The 20401-nt window shown below is 41.1% G+C and overlaps 1 protein-coding gene across 3 annotated transcripts in view; it reads right to left on the reverse strand.

Moving 5' to 3' along the window:
* The window catches only part of MTMR10 (myotubularin related protein 10), a 42695-nt gene extending 22325 nt beyond the window's left edge, over positions 1-20370 (reverse strand). The window contains exons 1-3 of one of the 3 annotated variants that reach the window (XM_048317662.1): positions 19007-20370; positions 12818-12878; positions 440-576 (exon numbers count right to left, since the gene is read on the reverse strand). In XM_048317662.1, the coding sequence (XP_048173619.1) occupies positions 440-576; positions 12818-12878; positions 19007-19060 (252 nt within the window). In that variant the 5' untranslated portion in view covers positions 19061-20370. Of the gene's footprint in view, positions 1-439; positions 577-674; positions 733-12817; positions 12879-14149; positions 14269-19006 lie in introns of those variants that run through there. The other 2 variants (XM_048317660.1, XM_048317661.1) reach the window with 2 other exon arrangements.
* Positions 20371-20401: the final 31 nt, after the last annotated feature.

The following is a 20401-nucleotide window of genomic DNA, read 5'->3' on the forward strand; positions in this document are numbered from 1 at the left end:
CTCGTTGCTTCATCTACAATGAAAACTCATTTCATGGTTACTTTGTCCTCCATCAGTAACACCAATAAATCACCACCACATTAAAAGCTTTGCTGATCTGACGCTTGTCTAGCCTAAGGAATATTTGCAAACAGCTCCTTCGAGAAGAAATGTATCTGTGTGTAATTCCTGCTCTGCCTTTTGTAAAACCACTTCCCGGGGAAGCCTCCATACACAGAGGTAAATGGAGCTGGATATACTTCTGTACAAAACTGCTCCATTCTGATACTCTCAATGAAGGGATGGAATAGCAACACATTCAGAACAGGACAGTGGAACCTCATCCTGTAGCCTTCTTAGAAGGCATCCATTTATATCAGATATGAGACAGAAACACAGTGTGAATAATTTCACTTATCCCATTCATTGTCATGATGCACCCATGTGAGCAATAACCAACCTGCAGTGGCATCGGGTCATCCGTAATAAAGGAAATCTTGAAGTTAGTGCAAACCAACTTGCCCCACAGGTCATACTGGCTTGTGTCTGTTGCAATGCACTTTCTTACAAAATTTACTTCGTTCACCACAATTTCACCTAAAACAGAAAAAGGGGAGGGGAAAAGGGAAGCCTGTATAATCTTGTAGGTACAACAATTCTAAGTCTGTAGAACCAAGGAACCCCTAACTCTTTACCTGTTTCAAGTTATCCACCTCTTCTGGGTAAACATGGAGTTCAACTAACACCACTCCAGGGAAAAGAGGAAACTATCCAAACATTCCAAAATGGACAATATTGGGCAGTAGTCAAGAGAAAACAAAAATCAAAACCAACAGAAACAACCAATCAACTTAAAACCAAAACAAACCCCACAACAATAAAACCCAAAAGAAACCAATCCACACTCAAGCCCAAAAAAACCACACACCACTTCCCTTAGATCCAGAGATCAAGATCTGCAATTCTCCACTATTAAAAATTCATTGGTTTGAACAACACTGTTCTTTAAACAAGCATACATTCCTGTACTTCACCTAATATTTATTTTAAAAACTGAAATTAGCTGGCTATTGTTAAGTACTTCTGAGAGTTTAATGAACTTCCTGAATTCAGAATAATCAGGCCACATCACACTTTGCATGTATAAAGGCATTTTCAGGTGATTTCAAAAAACAAAAACCAGAACACAAACACATTTCAAAGTTTTTACTGTGACTGTCTAATGAAGGTGACATTTTCTTGGTATCTTTCATAAAACAGAAGATCCAAATGAAGAAAAAAATAAATTATGCTAATTGGTCTGACATAAGCATATAGGTAAATGAGACTGAGGACCATTTAAATAGAAAAGGTAAATCACTACACAAAATGATACTTTTCAGTTTCACAGCCAAGATTTCTGAAAGCTAAACAGTAACTCTTCCTTCAGGAATCTACCTTGGTAATTCTTTTACTCCTGTACAGGGCTTTCACTTCTGTCATCAGATCAACCACGTCTGCTGCTGTTGTCTACCATAAATAGCGTCGGAGTACAACTGTGTTCCAAGAAAAGTGTAACTTCATATTGGCTCTGAGATTTTGTTTAGAAGAAACTAAGGACTAAAGATTGCTAAAGCCTAATTTGCTCATTATAGGTTGGCACGTTTAGTCCCAGTTGCCTGAAATGCCATCTCACAGTCCTGCTTTGCATGGAAACAGCAGCGCTTTGGGCAGCCGTAGTGGCAGAAATCAGTTACTGTGTGTCCAAGGAGTATGACCAGAGCCTGGAATAAATTTCCCATTTATCTCCTGATGTGGAGCAGGTATTTTCCTCGAGTGGTTACCACTGCAGCCAAGTAACCATACCTTAAAAGGACTGCCTTTAGCACTCCAGACACTTGAGAGAAATGCACCTTTTGCTGTCTTGAGGCCCAGTCCCTGCACATGCTCCTCATCCTGAGCTATTTAACCCAGCTGTCCTACTAGTCCTACTGGATCTCTTGCCCCTAAAATGATCAGGGATCTGCCACTAAGAGCAGCAGCAGCGTCTCTGCTTTTGTCTCAGTTGCTCAGCTACAAAAATGTCTTGGTCTAAGTCTGTAGCCTTGAGCTCCCAGAATTATGAGCTGTATTCTGGCACTGTTTGGAGATGTTAGGAGACAAGTTTCATTGACCTGTGTTATCATATACATGAATAATCAATGCCAGAAGTGGCAGGAACTGTGAAAATGTCTATAAACAGATCTGCTGGAGCTTTGAAGTCTTTCCTCAAACACTGCTAAACTGTGCTTAAATAAGCTTTTGAATAGGAAAACAAAAAATCTGATTCTGACAGCTTCCGTACAAACAGTTAAAAGTTCATCCAAGTCCACAGCAACTGAAAACAATGTTTTATAATGGGGTACATGAGAATGACAAGCCCTACTTCTGTTAAACACTGTAATGAAAATGCTTCAATACTTAGCAGTGTCTGGCCTGAAACTTCTTAATGCCCAGCATTTCTTCAAATAATCTATTTACTTAAATAACTGCAAAAGCCCAAACCATTTATTGAAGCAATTTCTCCTGAGAGTTGGTGTTTTCAACTATTCAACGTGAAGTTCTAAGTCACATTCTGTGTATGAAGAAAAACAACCTCCTCACAAACTGAGTTCTAAGTAATTTTTATTCCTCCCTCTCTCTGTATTGCTAGTGTATCACTGCATTTCTAATAAAAATATATGGAGAGCTAAATACATCATGAAATGATGCAACTTCCATAGGTTTTTTTTTTTGGTAACATTCACTTACCTGTTACCAAGTATAATATTTTTTACTATGACACCAGAGACACTTGCAAAAAGCAAATTACTATTGCCAAACTGTTTCAGTACTTCATGACTTTGATACAACAAAACAGTAATGAGATACATGCACACATCTTCAATTTGAATTTACTACAGTTTAAAACATGCCATCATTCTCTTTCTAAAGCCAGTCCTTTCTGCTTCCCTCCTCCATTCCTCATAATTGTGTGGCTACACTGCAACATGTTAATTCTAATCCTATTTTAGTGCAGCTGCATTTAATTTCATTTCATCCAACACAAACACATTCTGGATTTTCTGGCCTAGCTTATCTTCTGCTCTCAGGTTTACAGCCCTAACACAGAACTGTCCATTTTGAACCTGAGGATTACGGTATGGCAGGACAGAGAATGCATGCACACCAGATTCAGCCGAAGCATGAGAAAGTTTGCAAATTTAACAGATGCAGTTTCCAAACAGCTCTAGAAATTGAGAATTTTTTTTTTTTTGAGATGCAGGTTTGGAATTTTACATGACCCATCTTTTATCCCTCATTTGGACATCTATAATGAGCAATATAAAAAGGAGCAAACCTTTCAAAATGAAAATTTAGGGAAGTAGATAAACCATGTGAGTAGTAAGTGCAAGACTTGCACAATGAACCCTTCTTGTATTTGTAGTTGAGTAGGTGATTTCTCTATACAAGACAACAACAGAGCTATTCAGAGATATTACACTGCACATTTCTACAATGTAGCTGCTGCTTTTTTCCAGTAAACAGTCACAAGCTGTTCCAGACATGGAACAGCAGTCAACACTTCCATGTGACTCCAAGAGTCAAAGAATGATCTCAGGAGACAAGAGCAGTTTGTTTAAACTTTGACAGGAAACCAGAAGAAAAATTACAGGTTGCCACCCTTACATATAAAGCCGAATCAGGTTTAATAAAAATATTTCTACATTGAATTCAGGAATCACAAAAATAACAGGAGATACTGAAGGATCCATCTAGCTAATACACCCTCCATTTAACATACAGCCTCAAAAACTGTTTAATTTCAGAACCAAAAGCACGTGCAATCTGACTGGTTCATATTTTGGATGTTAAGAGAATTCATGGTATGTATCTAATCCACCATAATACATAACCCACTACAATCCAAATAAAAACCAGACAGCAGAGCCTGAGAACATGTGGGAGCTGGGAAGGAGGCACAAGGATCAGCCAGAGGGATCACTGGATAGCACAGCTGTCTTCTCCCCTAGCCTGCAGCCACACCACTGTGGGCCAGGCTTTCTGACAATTTAGTTCCTCAAAATTTGAAAACACAATCCCTAATCACTACATCTTAAAATAAAGGATGTTCTACACCATTTTCACTACAATATTTTTGTAACTTTTGGTGCCCTGCCTCACAGGATCAAGTTTAATTTTTTTTATCTTACAAAGGTAGCAATTTGTAACTTTTCAGGGAAGAAGGCTAATTTGAGTAGCATCAAGGACCACAACCTTATTAATGCATGAGGTGATAGAGACTGAGCAGTTTTCAACAACTCTGACAATACTGACTGAACACAGCAATGCTGCACAATTAAAGGAACCGAGCAGTTCACAAGGCAATATTTATGCTGTATTTTATATACACAGACACATACACAGATCAGTACATATACAGAGAGATGGAGCATGGCACATGTCATATCAGCATACACATCTCATAATGCTAACAGGCAGTATTTTTATCACATTAAAAACCTGATACTTGCTAGAGGCAATGAATGGCTGAAATCATACTCCATAAATTAATAATGCAAATCCTACAAGCTCAAAAAGTTTGCAGGTATCATACCCACATGTTGCTAAAGGGACTTTCCCAATGCTGTACTAGAAGCACAAGAACAGATTTATCAGTATAAACTTTCTTTAGTGAGCATGGAAGCTCTATGGATGTGTTTCATGCCTAACAGACAAGGACAATAAAGGTCATTAAGTACTTTATGCAGTCCTACAATTTCTACCTAAATCCATAAAAAACTAGCACCTGAATACACTTAGGAAACTGAACTCCTACTTCCCATTTATAATGCTGATAGTGATTATACCCAAGTAAGACAAGAGGAAACCAGCTTATGTGAAAGATAGTTTTAGAAGTTCACAATAGAAAAGCTGAAGTTAATTCAAGTAGCCATTTAACCACTGAGAATGCACAATAATGAGTTTGCTTGTAAAATATTTGGCAAATAATTAACTTTCGGAAATTCCCAAGTAAGAATTTCCAATAAAAACTTCATTAATAAGTAACTTGAAATCTACAACACTTTTATCCATTTATCTGCTCTCTTGTGGAGAGAATACCAAAATTGTATGAGTGTATTAGTATGCGCCAAGCATTTAGATGTAAATGTCTCTAATCCACTTCTAAATGAATCTTCTGTTCAGTGTGCTCAGACACTTCCGAACTTAAGAAGAAAAAGTACTTGTAAGCTCATGAAATAATTGTCTTTCATCTATTTTCTGATTTTCATGAGCTCTTACAAGGTTGTTCCAAAAGGACAGCTCAATTCTTTGATTATTGGGGAACAAAAAACAATTTGCATTAATTTTTAATAGGAGAACCTGAGGTTTCTACCAAAGAACAACTCTGACCACTGCTTGGAGAGTGGTGTGTTATAAATGCACAATACCAAAAGAGCTTGCTTGGCCAGTCTTATTAGAGAATTGTTGTTAAAATATCATATATGAATATTTTACACTTTCTCTAATGTGCTGAAAAAGAGAAAAGAGCTTAGATAATTTTTTTAAATGCTCAGTAAGGGAAAATGTAGCAAAAAAATAAAGGCTTCCTGGTAAGTCTTCAAAGACCATCTCTGTGTGTCCCATGCACAAGCACAAGACTAAAATCAGTATTGTCCAATAATGGCTAATCTTTATGAACATTGTGGAAAAAAAAGGGAAAAAAAAGAAAAAATTAAAAGAAAAAGAAAAAGAAAAAAGAAAAAAAGAGAAAAAAGGGGGAAAAAAGGCAAAAAAAAAAAAAGGCAAAAAAAAAAGCCCACAGCTGGGACCTGAGAAGATAATTGCTTTTCTGAACTAGGATGGGATGCTCCATAAAAGTTTTCCCCACATCTCAGAACAGCAGTGAAAGACACAAGAATGTACAGTAGGAAACAAACAACAGGAGTTCAGATGGCAAGAAGGGAACATCCATCAGGAGCAAAGCTCTTATTACCAAACTGATCGAAAACAAAGTATTGCAGAAAACTAAAAACTGCTTACAGAGTTGCTTTAATCCAGGAACTTGTATTACCCCTAAAATAGAAACAGTTCCATATTCAACATTCACTTCCACCTCAAGCCTTATGCTGGCACTGCCACTTGTGACAAACTTTGTTAGTCACATCAGAGAACTGATCCAGTCGAAAATGGATTTTTTCTTCCTTTTTTGTCAGTTTGGATTTCATCTGAATTAGCTCTGATAGGGCTTTGGTTGCACAAAAAAGTGTCAGCACCAAGTAGTTAATAAGAACACACACCTGTGGCGAGAAAAATAGAATAATAAACAGCCCCTCTTGGTATCTGTATGTATGGGGCCAAATTAAAATAAACCCTACCACCAGAACCTCTCCAGTAAGAGTTTTAGCAATGACTTGGTCAGAGTTCTGTAAAGTGAGCAACAGATAAGCCAGTGAGGAGGGAGTGTGTTTGGTGTTTTGCATATTTTTAAGTCTGGCTACATAAACTACAGATTCCCAAACCCTGACTTGGCCTAAACAATATAATCAGTAACAATTTGAGAAGACTGAAGTTTTCAGCTTGTTATTTTATAACTATGTTACCAATACAAGTTGCAGATGCTGAACTTGTAATGTACTATTGCGTCTACGTTAAATGATATAGGTTTGGCTTAATAAATTAATACAGAAACATATGTTTAGAAAGTAGTTTGGAATCTTCAGTTCACTGAAAACTTGCTTCATTGGAAGAAAGTATAATTGCCAAGAGACAAAACCCCCAGTATCTTGGGCAGATGACAATTCAGAATCTACACTATCCCCTTACTGGATTTTAATGGCTTGTAACATTAAACGTAAGTGGGGCAGAGTGGGCAGCAACCAATTACTTTGCAACTTCTCTGCAAAATGCACACGTAAAAACATTAAAATACTTAATTTTAAAACAGGGTCATCCTTCTTCAAGGAATTATTCCCATATTGGCCGATGGCTAATCTGTTGCACATAGGAAATTATTTTTGCAGATGTTTACAAATACTTAAAATATATTACTAGTCAGAAGCTTTGAGAAATGCATTTCATAAGAAAAGGCAGGACAAAATTACTCTATCCAGTAAAATCTACTTCTAAGATTGTATCTGGTACTTAGATTCTGCATGCAGACTGCCTTGGTAGTACTTATGTTGTGCCACAGTACTTAAGTCGTCCTTAAAAAAATCAAACTCAAACACAAAACAAGCAGTTAACTGAACCCAAACCACGCCTGAAAATTTATTTTGAGCCAAAAAAACTGTAACAGAAAAGAGTACTTACTATATACTTACTGTAAATGACTTCTTATTCTAAATCTAAGTCAAATGTTTGGTTCATTTTTAAACTTCTTGCAGTATGAAAAACTAGTTTGCAGAAACCTGTTCTTTCAGATTTGAAATCTAGAATTTGAAGCTCCCATAACTTATATAAAATTTTTGGTGATCTTTGTGTAGACATCAAAAAAAATTAAAACATCTACTTTAAAAAAGCTTTAGGGAATTGCATTATTTTCCAAATTACCATTCTGATCTTCTAATCTGGCCATTCTTAAATGTTGAAAATAATTTCATGCTCTTGTATGACACTGATTCCTGAAAACAAGCTGCAGCTGCAAAGCTTTTTTTGCTTCTTTTTTCAATATCACCTATTAATTCTAAAAACAAATTAATTTTCCCAGTAACATTTCAGTTTCAAATAAGAAACTTGATGCAGGGAAAAAACCCTAACCCTGCAATATGATGTCTTACTCAGCTGCACAAGGAGGGAGTGAGCCTTGGAGAGCACTCCACAACACTGGAAATGAGAATCAACAGGTCAGAGTGCTTCGGAACAGTGAGGAGCTGCCTTCATGCAAGTTCTGTTCAGGTGCTATCAGCGCTGAGAGTCTGTCGCTACTCACCAGCAACACATGCACATCCTCAACAGATCAGACAATACCTTCCTGAATATCAACAACTCATTCCAGATATATCCACAGGAAAAGGAACCGACAGTGAAAGCACATCACTTGTACCAAACTAAACAATCTCAGTTTTCCCTTTGAGGCATTAAGACAAAATGATTCCTAACAGCGAAGCAGGGCAGACCCGACAGATGTCGGGGGTTACTCATTAACCTCATTAACCTGGTCCCCGGCTCACACAATCCCCGCCCAGCCTCCGGCCCGAGCTGGCACCGAGCACTCACTGCACAGCGCGGCCTCTGCTCTCCAGCTCTGGGACACCACAGACCAAACGAAAATGCCAAGGTAGAGGTGCAGGGGTCCAAAGCAGTGAGAAAAGAACGTACCTGGGGCACTAATGCACAAGGGTGTCTCACTGAACAGTGTATTTCCCTCTCCTATCACATGATGTGTTGCAGCTGCTCTGGAACACATGACTCAATGTACTAAGGAATTGCAGAAAGCAGAAAAAACCAAAAAGCTGGGAGCTAACTTGTGAGAGAATCAGACTCTTCTAAAAGATTAAAACTTTCCATGACAGTCTTAAAAACCTCCCACAATCAAATTTCTCCAGTCATTTGCCTTTCTAAAGGCACATATATATAAAAAAGCCAACAAAAAATAAAAACGCAGGTGGCAAAGCTGGTTAGCATTATTAAATAAAAGATGAATATATCCAATAGCAAGGATCTCGAACATATACGTAATTCCAGCTCAGCACAAAACAGGAGCTCAGCACAACCAGAAAATGTTCAGAGTTAATCAAAAAATGATTACAGATACGGGAAGCTTCCTTTGTAGGACCAACTAAGACAATTAAGCTAAAGGGAAGCAAAACAAAGTGGCCATATAACAAATGTCTGAAAGTCACAACTTGCATGAAATGGAGGAATATGACTTGATGTTTGCTGTGTCCTACAAGAATTAGGATTTATCCAAAGGAACTGGATGGTGGTAAATTCAGAAAAAACAAATAAAACGAGTTTGTAATAGCATTTAATTAAAGTTCTGAACTTGTTACCACGTGAAGCTGTGTGTGATAAACGTTTATATGGCTATAGAAAGCAACGGCATAAATTCAAGTAAGACAAATCCAGCCAAGAGGAATTGAACATGGTAGCACTGTCTCTGTGATGTCCTGTGACTCCTCACTTGGGTGTCCACATTAGGTTCCTGCAAGAGGAAGATCCCCATGCCATATTCTGCAGGGAGGGCAGAGGGAGGAGCTGGGAGTGGTGCTTGCCCTGCTCCCCTCTCCCTCGGTGCCTCCGCGGCCACCGGCAGCGAGAGGTGACATTTGCCCCCGCCCAGCCGCACTTGTGACCTACTGGTCACCCACCGCGGCTGTGAGCACACACCGGTGACGGCTCTGAGTTTCACTTCTGCCATGCGACCATGAAACGGGGCAGACACAACAGCCTGTGCAAAACTGCTTTCAGCAGCACCTCACCACCACTACCCCTTTAACTTGCTTTAACATGAGCAAGCCTGAAAGATAAAAACTACTGTTCTAATTCAGTTTAGTCTATAATTTTATAACCATTTCTAGCCTTTTCATAAAAACTTACAGGTAACAACTACTATCTTAATCTACTAGCAAATTAGCATACTGAGCAACAATTTAACTAATTCAAGCGGACATTGAGATTCGGGAGGAACGATCCTCTCCTCACACTCAATCAGATGCTCCAGTGGTTACATAATCTCCTGCAGAATGCCCTGTGTGAGCAACAGGGAGGATCTCTTTGCCTGGTCTTGCCTAAACCACAGTGTGGCACTGGTTCCAATACAGACACCGGACTGGTCCGTGTATTGCACACTGCTTTGCCATTCACATCATGGAGACACACTCTGCATTCACAGTCCACTTAAGCTGGACAGGTTTTTTGAATGCTCAAGTTGATGACTTGAAATGGTACAGACATAGTTAGTGAAAACAGGCTACAGTTGATCACCAGAACAAAACACACCTCCAGGTTTAACAGCTTGAGCTCCACACTCCCCTAAGGTACACAGACTAATTTCCTACCAGCCAGGTAAGGCACTTCACCAGACTGACTGGTAGAATACCTGCTATTTCTGTAATTTTCCTCTTTGACATGCTTATAAAACCAGCAATGCAAACAAACAAAGGGGAAAAAAGTGAAACTGTTACAGAGGCCAACTCTTAACTAACTCTGCAGAAACTCTCACTCACAGACCTAACACTAGGAAACAGAGCTGCAGAAAGAAAAAGAAAACATCTTTATAACTCCATCTCAAACCTGTATAATGTGTTTTGGAAGGAAATTACACCAATTCTATAAAATTACTTGCTTTTCCTTACTGCAGTATCAGTGTTGCCACTTACAAGCAAGGTTTTTACTTGTTTTTAAATGATACTTGTTCCTTTTCCCAATAAACCACCCTCCTCGGGGCACTCAGTTCCATAAGAATACAGGCTTTTGTTCCAAATTCTGATGAAATGTGGGCTCTGGGCCCCAGAGAAAACTTTTAAAACAAACTCTACATGTCGGAAGTTGATTCCAATTAATTTTAAATTTTTTTTTAGTAAAAACCACTTCATTTTGTACCCAGATATTTCCTAGCCTGTAACTCCTTGTCCTAACCTCCACTGCACAGAAATACAAGTTAGACAGCAGGATATTTAGCTCCTTTGGAATTAGCAAGCAAGCCACTCCCTCAGAGTCACTATGTTTTAGGAATCAAAAGCTTAATAAAACCATTCACAGGTTTTGAAGATTACTAAAGCCAGTACCTGACTGAGCTAATGTAACTTAATTCCAAAAGAACTTAAAAACTCCACCACTTTAAAAAGCAAAACATTCAGCCACTCAGGTTTATCTCTGTTCCTGAGAGCAAAAGCAACTTCACTCAGCTGTTAAGGACAGGATATTAGGAATGCCATACTGACACTGTATTTACAAGGAAGTGCAAGTCAGTCTTAATATAATTAAATGAGTTGGAATTTGGCCAGAAACTTGGGTTATGACAAATCCAAAAGCCAGTCTATCCAACAGTACAATGTGTACTTGTTTATGCACTTTTCTACAGCACAGTTGATGACAGAAGCAGAAAAATTGTGTTTAGGCTGGTGCTTTAAACAGGAAGAGTTTCATTTAAGTAATTTTAAGTAATTTTTAACACCCCCCTCTCCCTCCACATGAGTCTCATACAGACTCATGAACAGATTTTGGCAGAGCTGCTCTGTGACTATACAGAGCAGTGAATTTTATCATGAAATAATTCAAAATAATACCTTAGAATGATTTGGAGGTGGAAATTTTAAGTCTGTGGTACATCATACTGCGGCTTCTACATAACTTGGGGCAACTTACTACGAATGTCCCAAAAGCCATCAAATGTTGACTTCAAAGAGAGTGCAGATGAGGAAAATAATGCAAAGAGATGCAAAGAATAAATACAAACTAGTTGAGAAAAACAAATGCAGTCAGCACCATTTTAAGAGCACTTGGGAGTTTCACAAAGAGAAAATGAACCACACTGCAAAAAGTGGCAGCAGAGAAGTTACTTTCTGTAACTGCTCATGGCCAGGTCCCATAGCAAAGGCAAGATGTGCTACATTTTGAGCAAAGCACTCTCATAGTGCCTTGCATTTGCTGTGGAATGTCTCAGAGAAGAACATGCAGTCACTTCCTTGTGAGTCAAAGGCCTTGGATGAATATCAACTGCAACATAATCAGTGAGATGCCAAGTGGCAAGCAGAAGTTTTGCAAGCATAAAAATAAAACTATTTCAAATATCGAGCAATCCCAGCAATGTATTTTAAGGTATTTATGCCTCAAGCAAACTCTGCATTCTTTTGTTTCGTGAAGAGTGTCAGGCAGTTGTTATCTACTCTTTCAGTTGAACCTCTTCCACAGTATTTCAGCCTCTTAAGCTTAAGGTACCTCACTGGACCATATCACACGTCAATTAGCACTGCTTATTTAGCAACAGCTCCATACAAAGCAGTGACAGAAATAATTTTTAAGAGTACCTTGTTTATACCTACATCAGTGTGTGTATAAATTAGTATTTTTTAATATACATTCTGAATGCTAAGAAAAAACTGTAGTATGACATTGTTTTAAACTCAAAATTACCTTTAGAAACTGCAAGCCAGATTTATTACTCTGGTGTACAGTAAAATGAAATGATAATCACTTGCAATGAAAGCAACCTTAAGAACAGTAGATTGTTCCTTCCATAGCTGAAAAAAGGCTTTTAGAAATCCTCATTGATCAAACTGTAATTTACGAGAGATAATTTCTTATTTAAAATATGGAAGCCATTAATACCCTACATTTTTATAAATATGTAATGATGAACAATAATAAAAGCATTGCTTTTTCCCCCCCACACCCCAAAACGGTTATTCTGTAGAGGTCTGAAGACACAAACTCCAAACTTGCCTAACAGCAGCACATTCAATAAGAGTAAATTAATAAAGATGGCATTAGAAGCTTTCCAATACAGAAGTCAATCATACCTACATACTGGAAATTCTGTGACTACTTTCCTTTAAAATAAAGGAAGACTCTAACACAGGCTCTGGTACTGGGTTCTGCACACAGGTAAATATCTGACTATCTGATGAAAGTGTAATTATCAGTAGTCTTCCAAAAGATGTCAAGAATGTTAAATAAAACCAAGACATTATTCTATACATAGTAAAGAATCACACAGGCAAAATTAGCTATGTATTTATTTAGTGTTTCAGGTGGGTCAGAATAATTTTTTACAGAGACAAGTATCATTACCTTTTCCTATTCAGAATATTCCCTCAAGAAACAATGCTAAGATTAAAATATATCAAAATCAATACCAACAGAGGTATTTGTAAAATTCCTAATTCATGCCTACCTGGCAAAAGTACTGGTTCCAGTTTTTTAATCCTTGGTTCTGAAGATATATTTTCATCAGCCTGAAGAAAAAAAAAAGATAATTTACTGAAGACTCAGAACTTTACAGTCACACAGAAGCCTGATCTGCTTGTACAGAGGAAAAAGTTGTTTTAACTTAAAAAGTTCATCTTAAGGAGCTAGAATCCAATCACAGCAAGAGTTTTTAACAATTTTGAGTGCATTTAGATTTGTACCAAAAGAATAATAAAATATTTAAAATATTCATGTTTAACAAATCGGGTAACCCAAACTATAATAAGTCACAGGATGAACAAAAACTATTGACATTCCATAGTGGCTCAAGATCTACAACAAATTTTACAGATATAGACAGTCAAGTTCAAAAAAACTCTCTACTAACTTCTAACATGCACAACTTTCCAACATAGGAAAGATTTCAAAAAAACTCCAAGGCCCAGAACACACACATATATGCCTACTTGCAATTCAGTTTCAAACCTTAACAATAAAAATCTTCTATAAAAAGACTGGAACCTTTGGTGAAATAGCCCACGGTTCCTACAATGACAGCAATATAACCACTTCCCAGGACTAGGAGTATCCAGAACTGTGTTAAATCAACATCTCACTTTTACTAAGAAATTGTAAAAAAACAAAAGTCAGTCAACATGTCAAATAAGTTGCTAGAAGAGATCCTGCCTTCTCTAAAATAAATAAATATCACTTTCTGTCAAGTGCACACCCAGGTGACACAAAAAAATCCTGGTGGTTCTCGATATACTTAGTACTATATGCACTATATACTTGATAGATACACTCGGTTTTCTTATTTATGCCATCAGTCAAGTTTTAAACGTGAAACGATGGCTACAAGTGAGAGTTTAATTATCTGCACAGCACAGAAGCGTCCGCTGCTTTCTCCTCATCCCGCCCAGCGCTGCGAGCAAAGCGAGCTCAAACACCTGAAGCATAATTCACAACTTTGCAAAATAATCTCGCACGTGCCGATTTTAATGAACACAAGACTTTACTTCGATAGAAGACCTGCTCCCTGACCACAGTGTGGGCTCTGTCCGTGTGCGATGCGGAGACCCGGAGGCCGAGGGGCTGCACCCCGAACCGGCTGCGCAGCTTTTGTTTCGCAGTGCCACGGAGGGCTCGGGGGCCCGGCAGCCCCCCCACAGGTGCTGTTCGCCACCCCCGGGCGAGCGGGCACAGCCCCAGCGTCTGCGGGCACAGCCCCGAGGCGGCACCTCGGCCGGGGACAGGGACGGCCCGGGGCAGGCAGGGCAGGGAGGACAGGTCGGTAATGGCAATAAAAGGCGGTTACCTGAGGCAGAAGGTACGACTTGAAGGTGGGTTTGGGCTGCTTGAGAGAGAACATTGTGGCCGCCGGCGGGCGGGCGGGCGGGCCGGGCCCCGGAGGAGGTGCCGACGCCCGCCGGCTCAGGCCCGGCGCCCGCGGCCGCTCGGGCTGCGCTCCCCGTCACACCGCGGGGGCGGCCCCGGCGCACCCTCCTTCCCCAAGGGAGGAGCCAGCGGCCTGGGCAGGCCCGGGCTGGGGCCGCCGCCGCCCCGCATGGAGCCCCCGCGACTCCCTCCGCCTCCCCGGGCCGGCCCAGCGGCTCCTTGGGCGGGCGGCGGCCCCGGCGGGCCGGGCCGTGAGGGGCGGGAGCGGCCGCGTACGGCGGCGCGGAGGGAACAAGCGGCCCGGCGGTGATGGCCGGCCCGCGCCACCGCGCAGCCCCGGCACGGCCGCACTGCCGGGGGCGGGTCACCGGCCTGCCGGCCCCGCTCCTGCCCGGCCCGGGCCTTCCCCAGGGAACAGCCAAACGCGGGGCCTGCGGCGGGCGAGGCCGGCTGCCGAAGCACAGGATTGCCACAATTTGGCCTCAGAGCCCCGTGGGAACTGAAACCCCGTTCGGGGGCCTGCAGGAGTTACTGCTACCCAGGGCTGTCTCCTAAGGCAGCGGTAAAATCCAGCTCCAGCAGGGTGGAGAGAGGGTGGTGAGACACTGGCGCAGTCTGCCCAGGGAGGTCGTGGCTGCTCCATTCCTGGCACTGTTCACAGCCAGGTTCCGTAAGGCCTTGCGCAACCTGTTCTAGTTCAAGCTGGGGGGTCGGAACTGGGTGATCAAGGCTGACCCCTTGACATTCTCTGACTCTGTGAATCACTTACTGCAATCGAGTTCTTGCCGTCACCCTTTACACAAGGTGTACATATTACAGCTGTGGAGTGTATGCAACACTCAGGCACATGGTGTGACTCTTGGGGATGGTTCTGTGCAGGGCCAGGAGCTGGACTCGATGATCCTTGTGGGTCCCTTCCAACCCAGCATATTCTGTGTGATTCTGTGATGCCCCAGGCGGCTGCTGCAGTCACCCTCCCACTCTGCAACTCTGCTGACTGTGGCAGCTGGATGTTTATCCAACATTTGTATAATTCCCTTTAAGCTTTCCAAGCACTCATGTGTTGCTCACCTGAGCTTCTCCAGAACATGGAAATTACACAGGCACCTACCTAAACTGCCCAAATCCATCACTTCTATCTCTTCTAAGTAGGAAACTGAGTAACTAACTGCTCATGTTTGCTTAGTGGCCTATGGCATCCATAAAGGTCCATACTGCTGGTAAATATATGACTGCTCTGAACTTGGCAGTGGAAATACCTCCTACACAAAGCAACAGTTTGGATGGAAAGGTGGTTTAATGGAGATCCCTAGATCAGGAGTACATGGTCTGTCAGCTGTGAGATCTAAGGAAGGGGGAGAGCCTGGGTTCTCCTGCTGATGATACAGTCACAAGAGAACTGGGTCAAACCACCAGGTCTCTCCAGATTTTGGAGCCAGGTCTGATGTGTTCAGTAGGGTAAGAAGGGCTGGCCCCTGCCTGCTGGTACACCACAGCCATGGTTCCAGCTATGAGCTAAGCAGAGTTCACGGCAAGGACCATGCTTTAGGGGTGAGAGCTGAAGACCAGGACCTGACAAACAAATGGCTGGTATTTTGTAGCCTCACCTTATTAAAAAGCATGATTTTGGTCAGCATACTGTCATGAAAATGGAACAGCTCACGTGCAGTGTAACATTAGTAAAGGCCTGCTACAGCACAGTGGTGAAGACTCTAGAAAAATGGACACATTTTTAGATACAAAATGACACATGCAGCACTCAACATCAGCTGCAAGGTTGAGATCTTCCCTCATTAATAGAAAGTATATTATATTGCATTATAGACCTGGAATTTTTGTGAAGTCTGAGAGTGTGTGTTCAATGAAAGAACAGACTTTAGGGCACAATCTGGATTCCACAATTTAGAGGAGATGCCCCACTGATTGCAGCAGAAAGGTTTGATTGAACAGTGAGGAGGGAAACAATCCACTGGCACCTGCCTAGGTTGAGGAAAGCTCATGCTGTTCAACAGCCCAGGGGACAGCACCCTGCTCTTGGACTTGTAGATAGAAAAGGTAAAACCAATCCCAGTGTACTTTTCAAAACAATGGCATCTCCTTGCACAAAAGTCCCATCTTACTGCTGTTGACAGACAATGCCCTTCACTTTATCCTCTATTTTCACATATATAATTTTTATTTTATGCTGCAAACATCACTGTCTAAGTGGGATTATTCAGCCTGGCACGATCTCATGCCCCAGTCCATTTTAGAGAGTGCACTGTGCTGCAGATGCTGCTGGTGGTGTAGAGCTGAGCGCTGTGAGAGCAAACCACAGCTCCTCTCATCCCCTTTCATAACCTAAATCCCTAGCCCTAATAAGGACTAGCCCTTATCATTATCCTTCTTTAAAGTTTTTGTTCATATTCAGAACACTGGTGAAAGGGAATTTAACTCAAAAGAGGGGGAAGAGAAAATGAGGGGATGAGGAAGGCAGAAACTGCCCAGATTTGAAACTGCACATAACAAATTTGCCAGTGATAATATAAATTATGATTATTTACACCACATCAGAATTACAAGTGTTTCTGCATCAGCACAGAGACTTTTTAGGAGTAGCTGCAAAAGCAATCTTACTCATGAGAGGATGATCACAGGATAGCAAAAATTTCCATTAAGGACTGCACTGACACATTGAAATTGCAGTGCTGTTCTGAAAATGAGCAAACAAAATCAAAACTAAGCTCTCACAAGATTTGTGAGGATTGTTACTGGAACTGATTACAAGCTTCCACTGAAAGAGTTCTATGCCAGTAGGAGAAGAAGGCTGATTTGACAGAATTGAGTACTTCGGAGAAGCAAGTTAATTGTCACAACTTGCAGTGAGATGCAGACAGGCAGAGCAGGACAGACAAGCAGAGCAGGGTGGGCAGGCAGGACAGGCAGGGAAATCCTCCGGCTCCTTTTTGGCAATGAACTCAATTGCCCGCCCATCTCTGGCCATCCCAGCTCTGCCTCGCTCACTTTCTTCAAACAGTTCTGCCAAGCCAAAGATTCTTGAGAATGCCTTTGTTCTATGAGAGCAGCCTTCAAAGAATGGTGGGAAGACAGCTATGCAACAAACCCAGCTGAACTGAAAAGACTGCAGATGTCTCATGTTATTCTCATTCTTTAAAAAAATAATTTTTTTTACTCGGCAGTTATTTTCCTTGCCTCTACCTTGTTATTCAGTGGTATCTCCTGTGTGCTAGTCTGACCAGGACCCTCTCACTCAGCCACTCTCACTCTGAGAAGCAACCTGGCCTGCTTCCCAGTGGTATCACTCCCCACACTGTGTGCTTGTCTCCCAGGGCTCTTTTTACATAAAGTGCCACTTTTTGTGACAGTGCAAATAATTATCTGTCAGCTATGGCTGGGGTGCATAACCTGCTGTATTCAGTGCACACTCAGGTTAGGCACCTTCCTAAAATTTCTGGTACAACCTCACAAGGCAGCTCTGTGGTTGGGGAAGTGCTTTGGCTTGTGCAATGCATGAGGGCTGGGGTTAAATCAGAACAGATTTTTCACAATGGTCCCTTTTGATGTCTCAGCAGATTAGAGAATGGCTTTCATTAGACATGTTTAAGAACAGGTTAGACCACCATCTGCCACTGATGGTATTGACATAGCTGAACTTGCCTAGTGCAGATGATCTCTTCCAGGCCTGTATTTCTATGGCAACTTACATGTTTTCATAGCTCTCTGAAGACTGGTTCAATTATTGGTTTGAACTCCAAGACAAAAAGACACAAACGTTGTCTGATTTCACAGTTGAGCTATGTGCCCAGAGCTACAGCAAGTGTGCAGCAAATCTGCAAAGTCAGGGATTCACTGATGAAAAGTCACTTCTATTTTTCACTGGAAGCATTACAGTTTATTACTTTACCTGGACACCTCTTTCTCTACTTGTGCACTCAATAGTTTGTGCACCCAAATTGCCTCAGCCTGCACTCAGAAGTGTGGGACTCTGGCTGGGGACTTGTGAGGAAGCCAGCCCTACAGGTTTGTATTACCTCTTACAGAATAAAAGCATAATGCCTTAAATTTATTAAGCAGTTGCTAAAAAAAAGTCATTCCTGAATGTCCTTGATGAAGATCTAGAAGAACATTTAAAATGTCATTATTTATACAGAACAGCAACTTTGACAGTCTTGGCCAAAAATATACAAGAGACATAAAAACTATGCAGAAGTTTTAGTTTCTTGAGGTATCTCAGGAAAAAAGCCTCCTTTGCAGGGCCTATCTGTGAAGTGGAGGCTGTCTTCTTTGTGTGGAGGCTTAATGATATGGAACTTTGCTGTGTCATGTAAGAGTACTTTCCTTGTTAATCATTGTGTAGGTACTACTTGCCTAGAGTTACTTGGTGCTATTCATAATACAGTGTTCCACCTTGACTTACACTATTTCACACAGGTATTATGATAGTGACTATTGAATTACTAGAGCTTCTAAACTAGAATTTAATCTTTTTCCATGGCCCTTTTTGAAGGCTGTTGGTTTGCTCAGGTTACTGCTCGCTGAGCACAGCAGTCCAGTTAGGGCAAACAAAGGGAGATGCCTGCATCTAGAATCATGCATGATGAAGCACTGTGGTTTTACAGGGGGTTTCATGTTGCAGAGACAAAAAAGGAGCAGGCACATGAAATTATGCATCCTCTTTCTCATTACGGCAACACCAAGCACTAGGTGAATATTGGCACTTAAATATTTCAGCTGAATATCTGCAAAGAATAACTTAAAGCCTGTTATGAAAACATACCTTACATCCATTGTAAAGGTAGAGGGCATCAACCATAAAGCACCACTTTGCCATATCAAACTGTTTCTGCAGATAAGGCTAGAAGTTGAAAAAAGCAAAATAAAATTGCAGTTTTAAGAAAATCTGTAGTCTTTGTCTCACTTCTCCCCAGGCCTGTGGTTTGTCAGCCTACAATGCAAACAACTGCTGGGTACTGTTGTACGACTACCCCAAACTCCTGTGCCTTGCTACCATTTGAAATGGCCTTTAAATGGCCACATCAACCAGGTCCTTACATTGCTTATGCCTTCCTGTGCAATGCTGGATCACAATGGGGGATCAAAGTCCACAATTAGGCTGAATCTTCAGTTTAGGTGACCGCTGCATGTGGTAGAATATTTATCTGCAATGGTTTCAGTGAGAAGAAAACACCCCTAGAGCTAATGTAGCCTCATAACCCAGCAAACAGAAGCTAATTGTCACTGCTAGTAACAGGCCACAGGCTTTATGCTGACTTGGTAAGGCCTCAGGACTGAGGCTTGTCACGGCTGCTTTGTCAGAACTTGCCTTAACCTGCCTTGAGCTGGCCCTCGTTTGTTTAGCTGTGAAAGCAATTTTTCTAATGACGAGGAAATTCAGGCTTATTTTTAGGATTTAAAGACCAGTGATGAAAAACAAGATGTACTTTTGTAGCACACATAAAAATGCCCCTAAAGTAGCAAAAATAAGGATGAAGAAACAACATGAACATCATGCTCACCCTACAAAGGAGCTGGGATGCTGACAGCTGGCAGTATTTCCTCACTATCCTCACTGTAGCCACTGACCATTAGATGGATGATCAGAGCAGGTGTGAATAAATGTCAAAATAAGGGGTAGATAGCAGGAAGTGTGCATCGAATAACTTGACCTTATTCTGTTCTTCCATTAGTAGCACAGTAGTATTCTTTTCTGTTCTCTCTTCTTGTCTCTTCTCTCTTACAATTATATAGATCTAAACTAATAATAATTCATATATTAGACTGTTAAAATTCGTTACACTAACAATAAATTCCTGACCTTACATCCAAGGTGTGCCTCCTTTCAGCTCCCAACAGCTTTTGAGTGCAACACTAAATTCAGGTAAAGTGACCTGCTGGACAGGACAGTGCTGCAGAAGCATCTGTTGGAACCCAGCACTGTGTCCCAATGGCTGCTGTCATTTGGAGAACTCACCTGCTCCACATGAAGGGCTCAGCAGCACAATGGCTTTGTGTCAGCCCAGAACACCTGTAACAAGGCACAATACTGTTCATCTTGCAGAGCTAATGAAATGATCTGTTAACATCCTTGGTCATGCACCTTCCTCATGTTCCTGTTTCCTGATTAGGCCTTGCAGATGTGTTCTTTTTATTTTTATTTAGAAATTTATTTTTA

The sequence above is a fragment of the Corvus hawaiiensis genome, chromosome 13 (assembly GCF_020740725.1).
Source record: "Corvus hawaiiensis isolate bCorHaw1 chromosome 13, bCorHaw1.pri.cur, whole genome shotgun sequence".
NCBI classification, from domain to species: domain Eukaryota; kingdom Metazoa; phylum Chordata; class Aves; order Passeriformes; family Corvidae; genus Corvus; species Corvus hawaiiensis.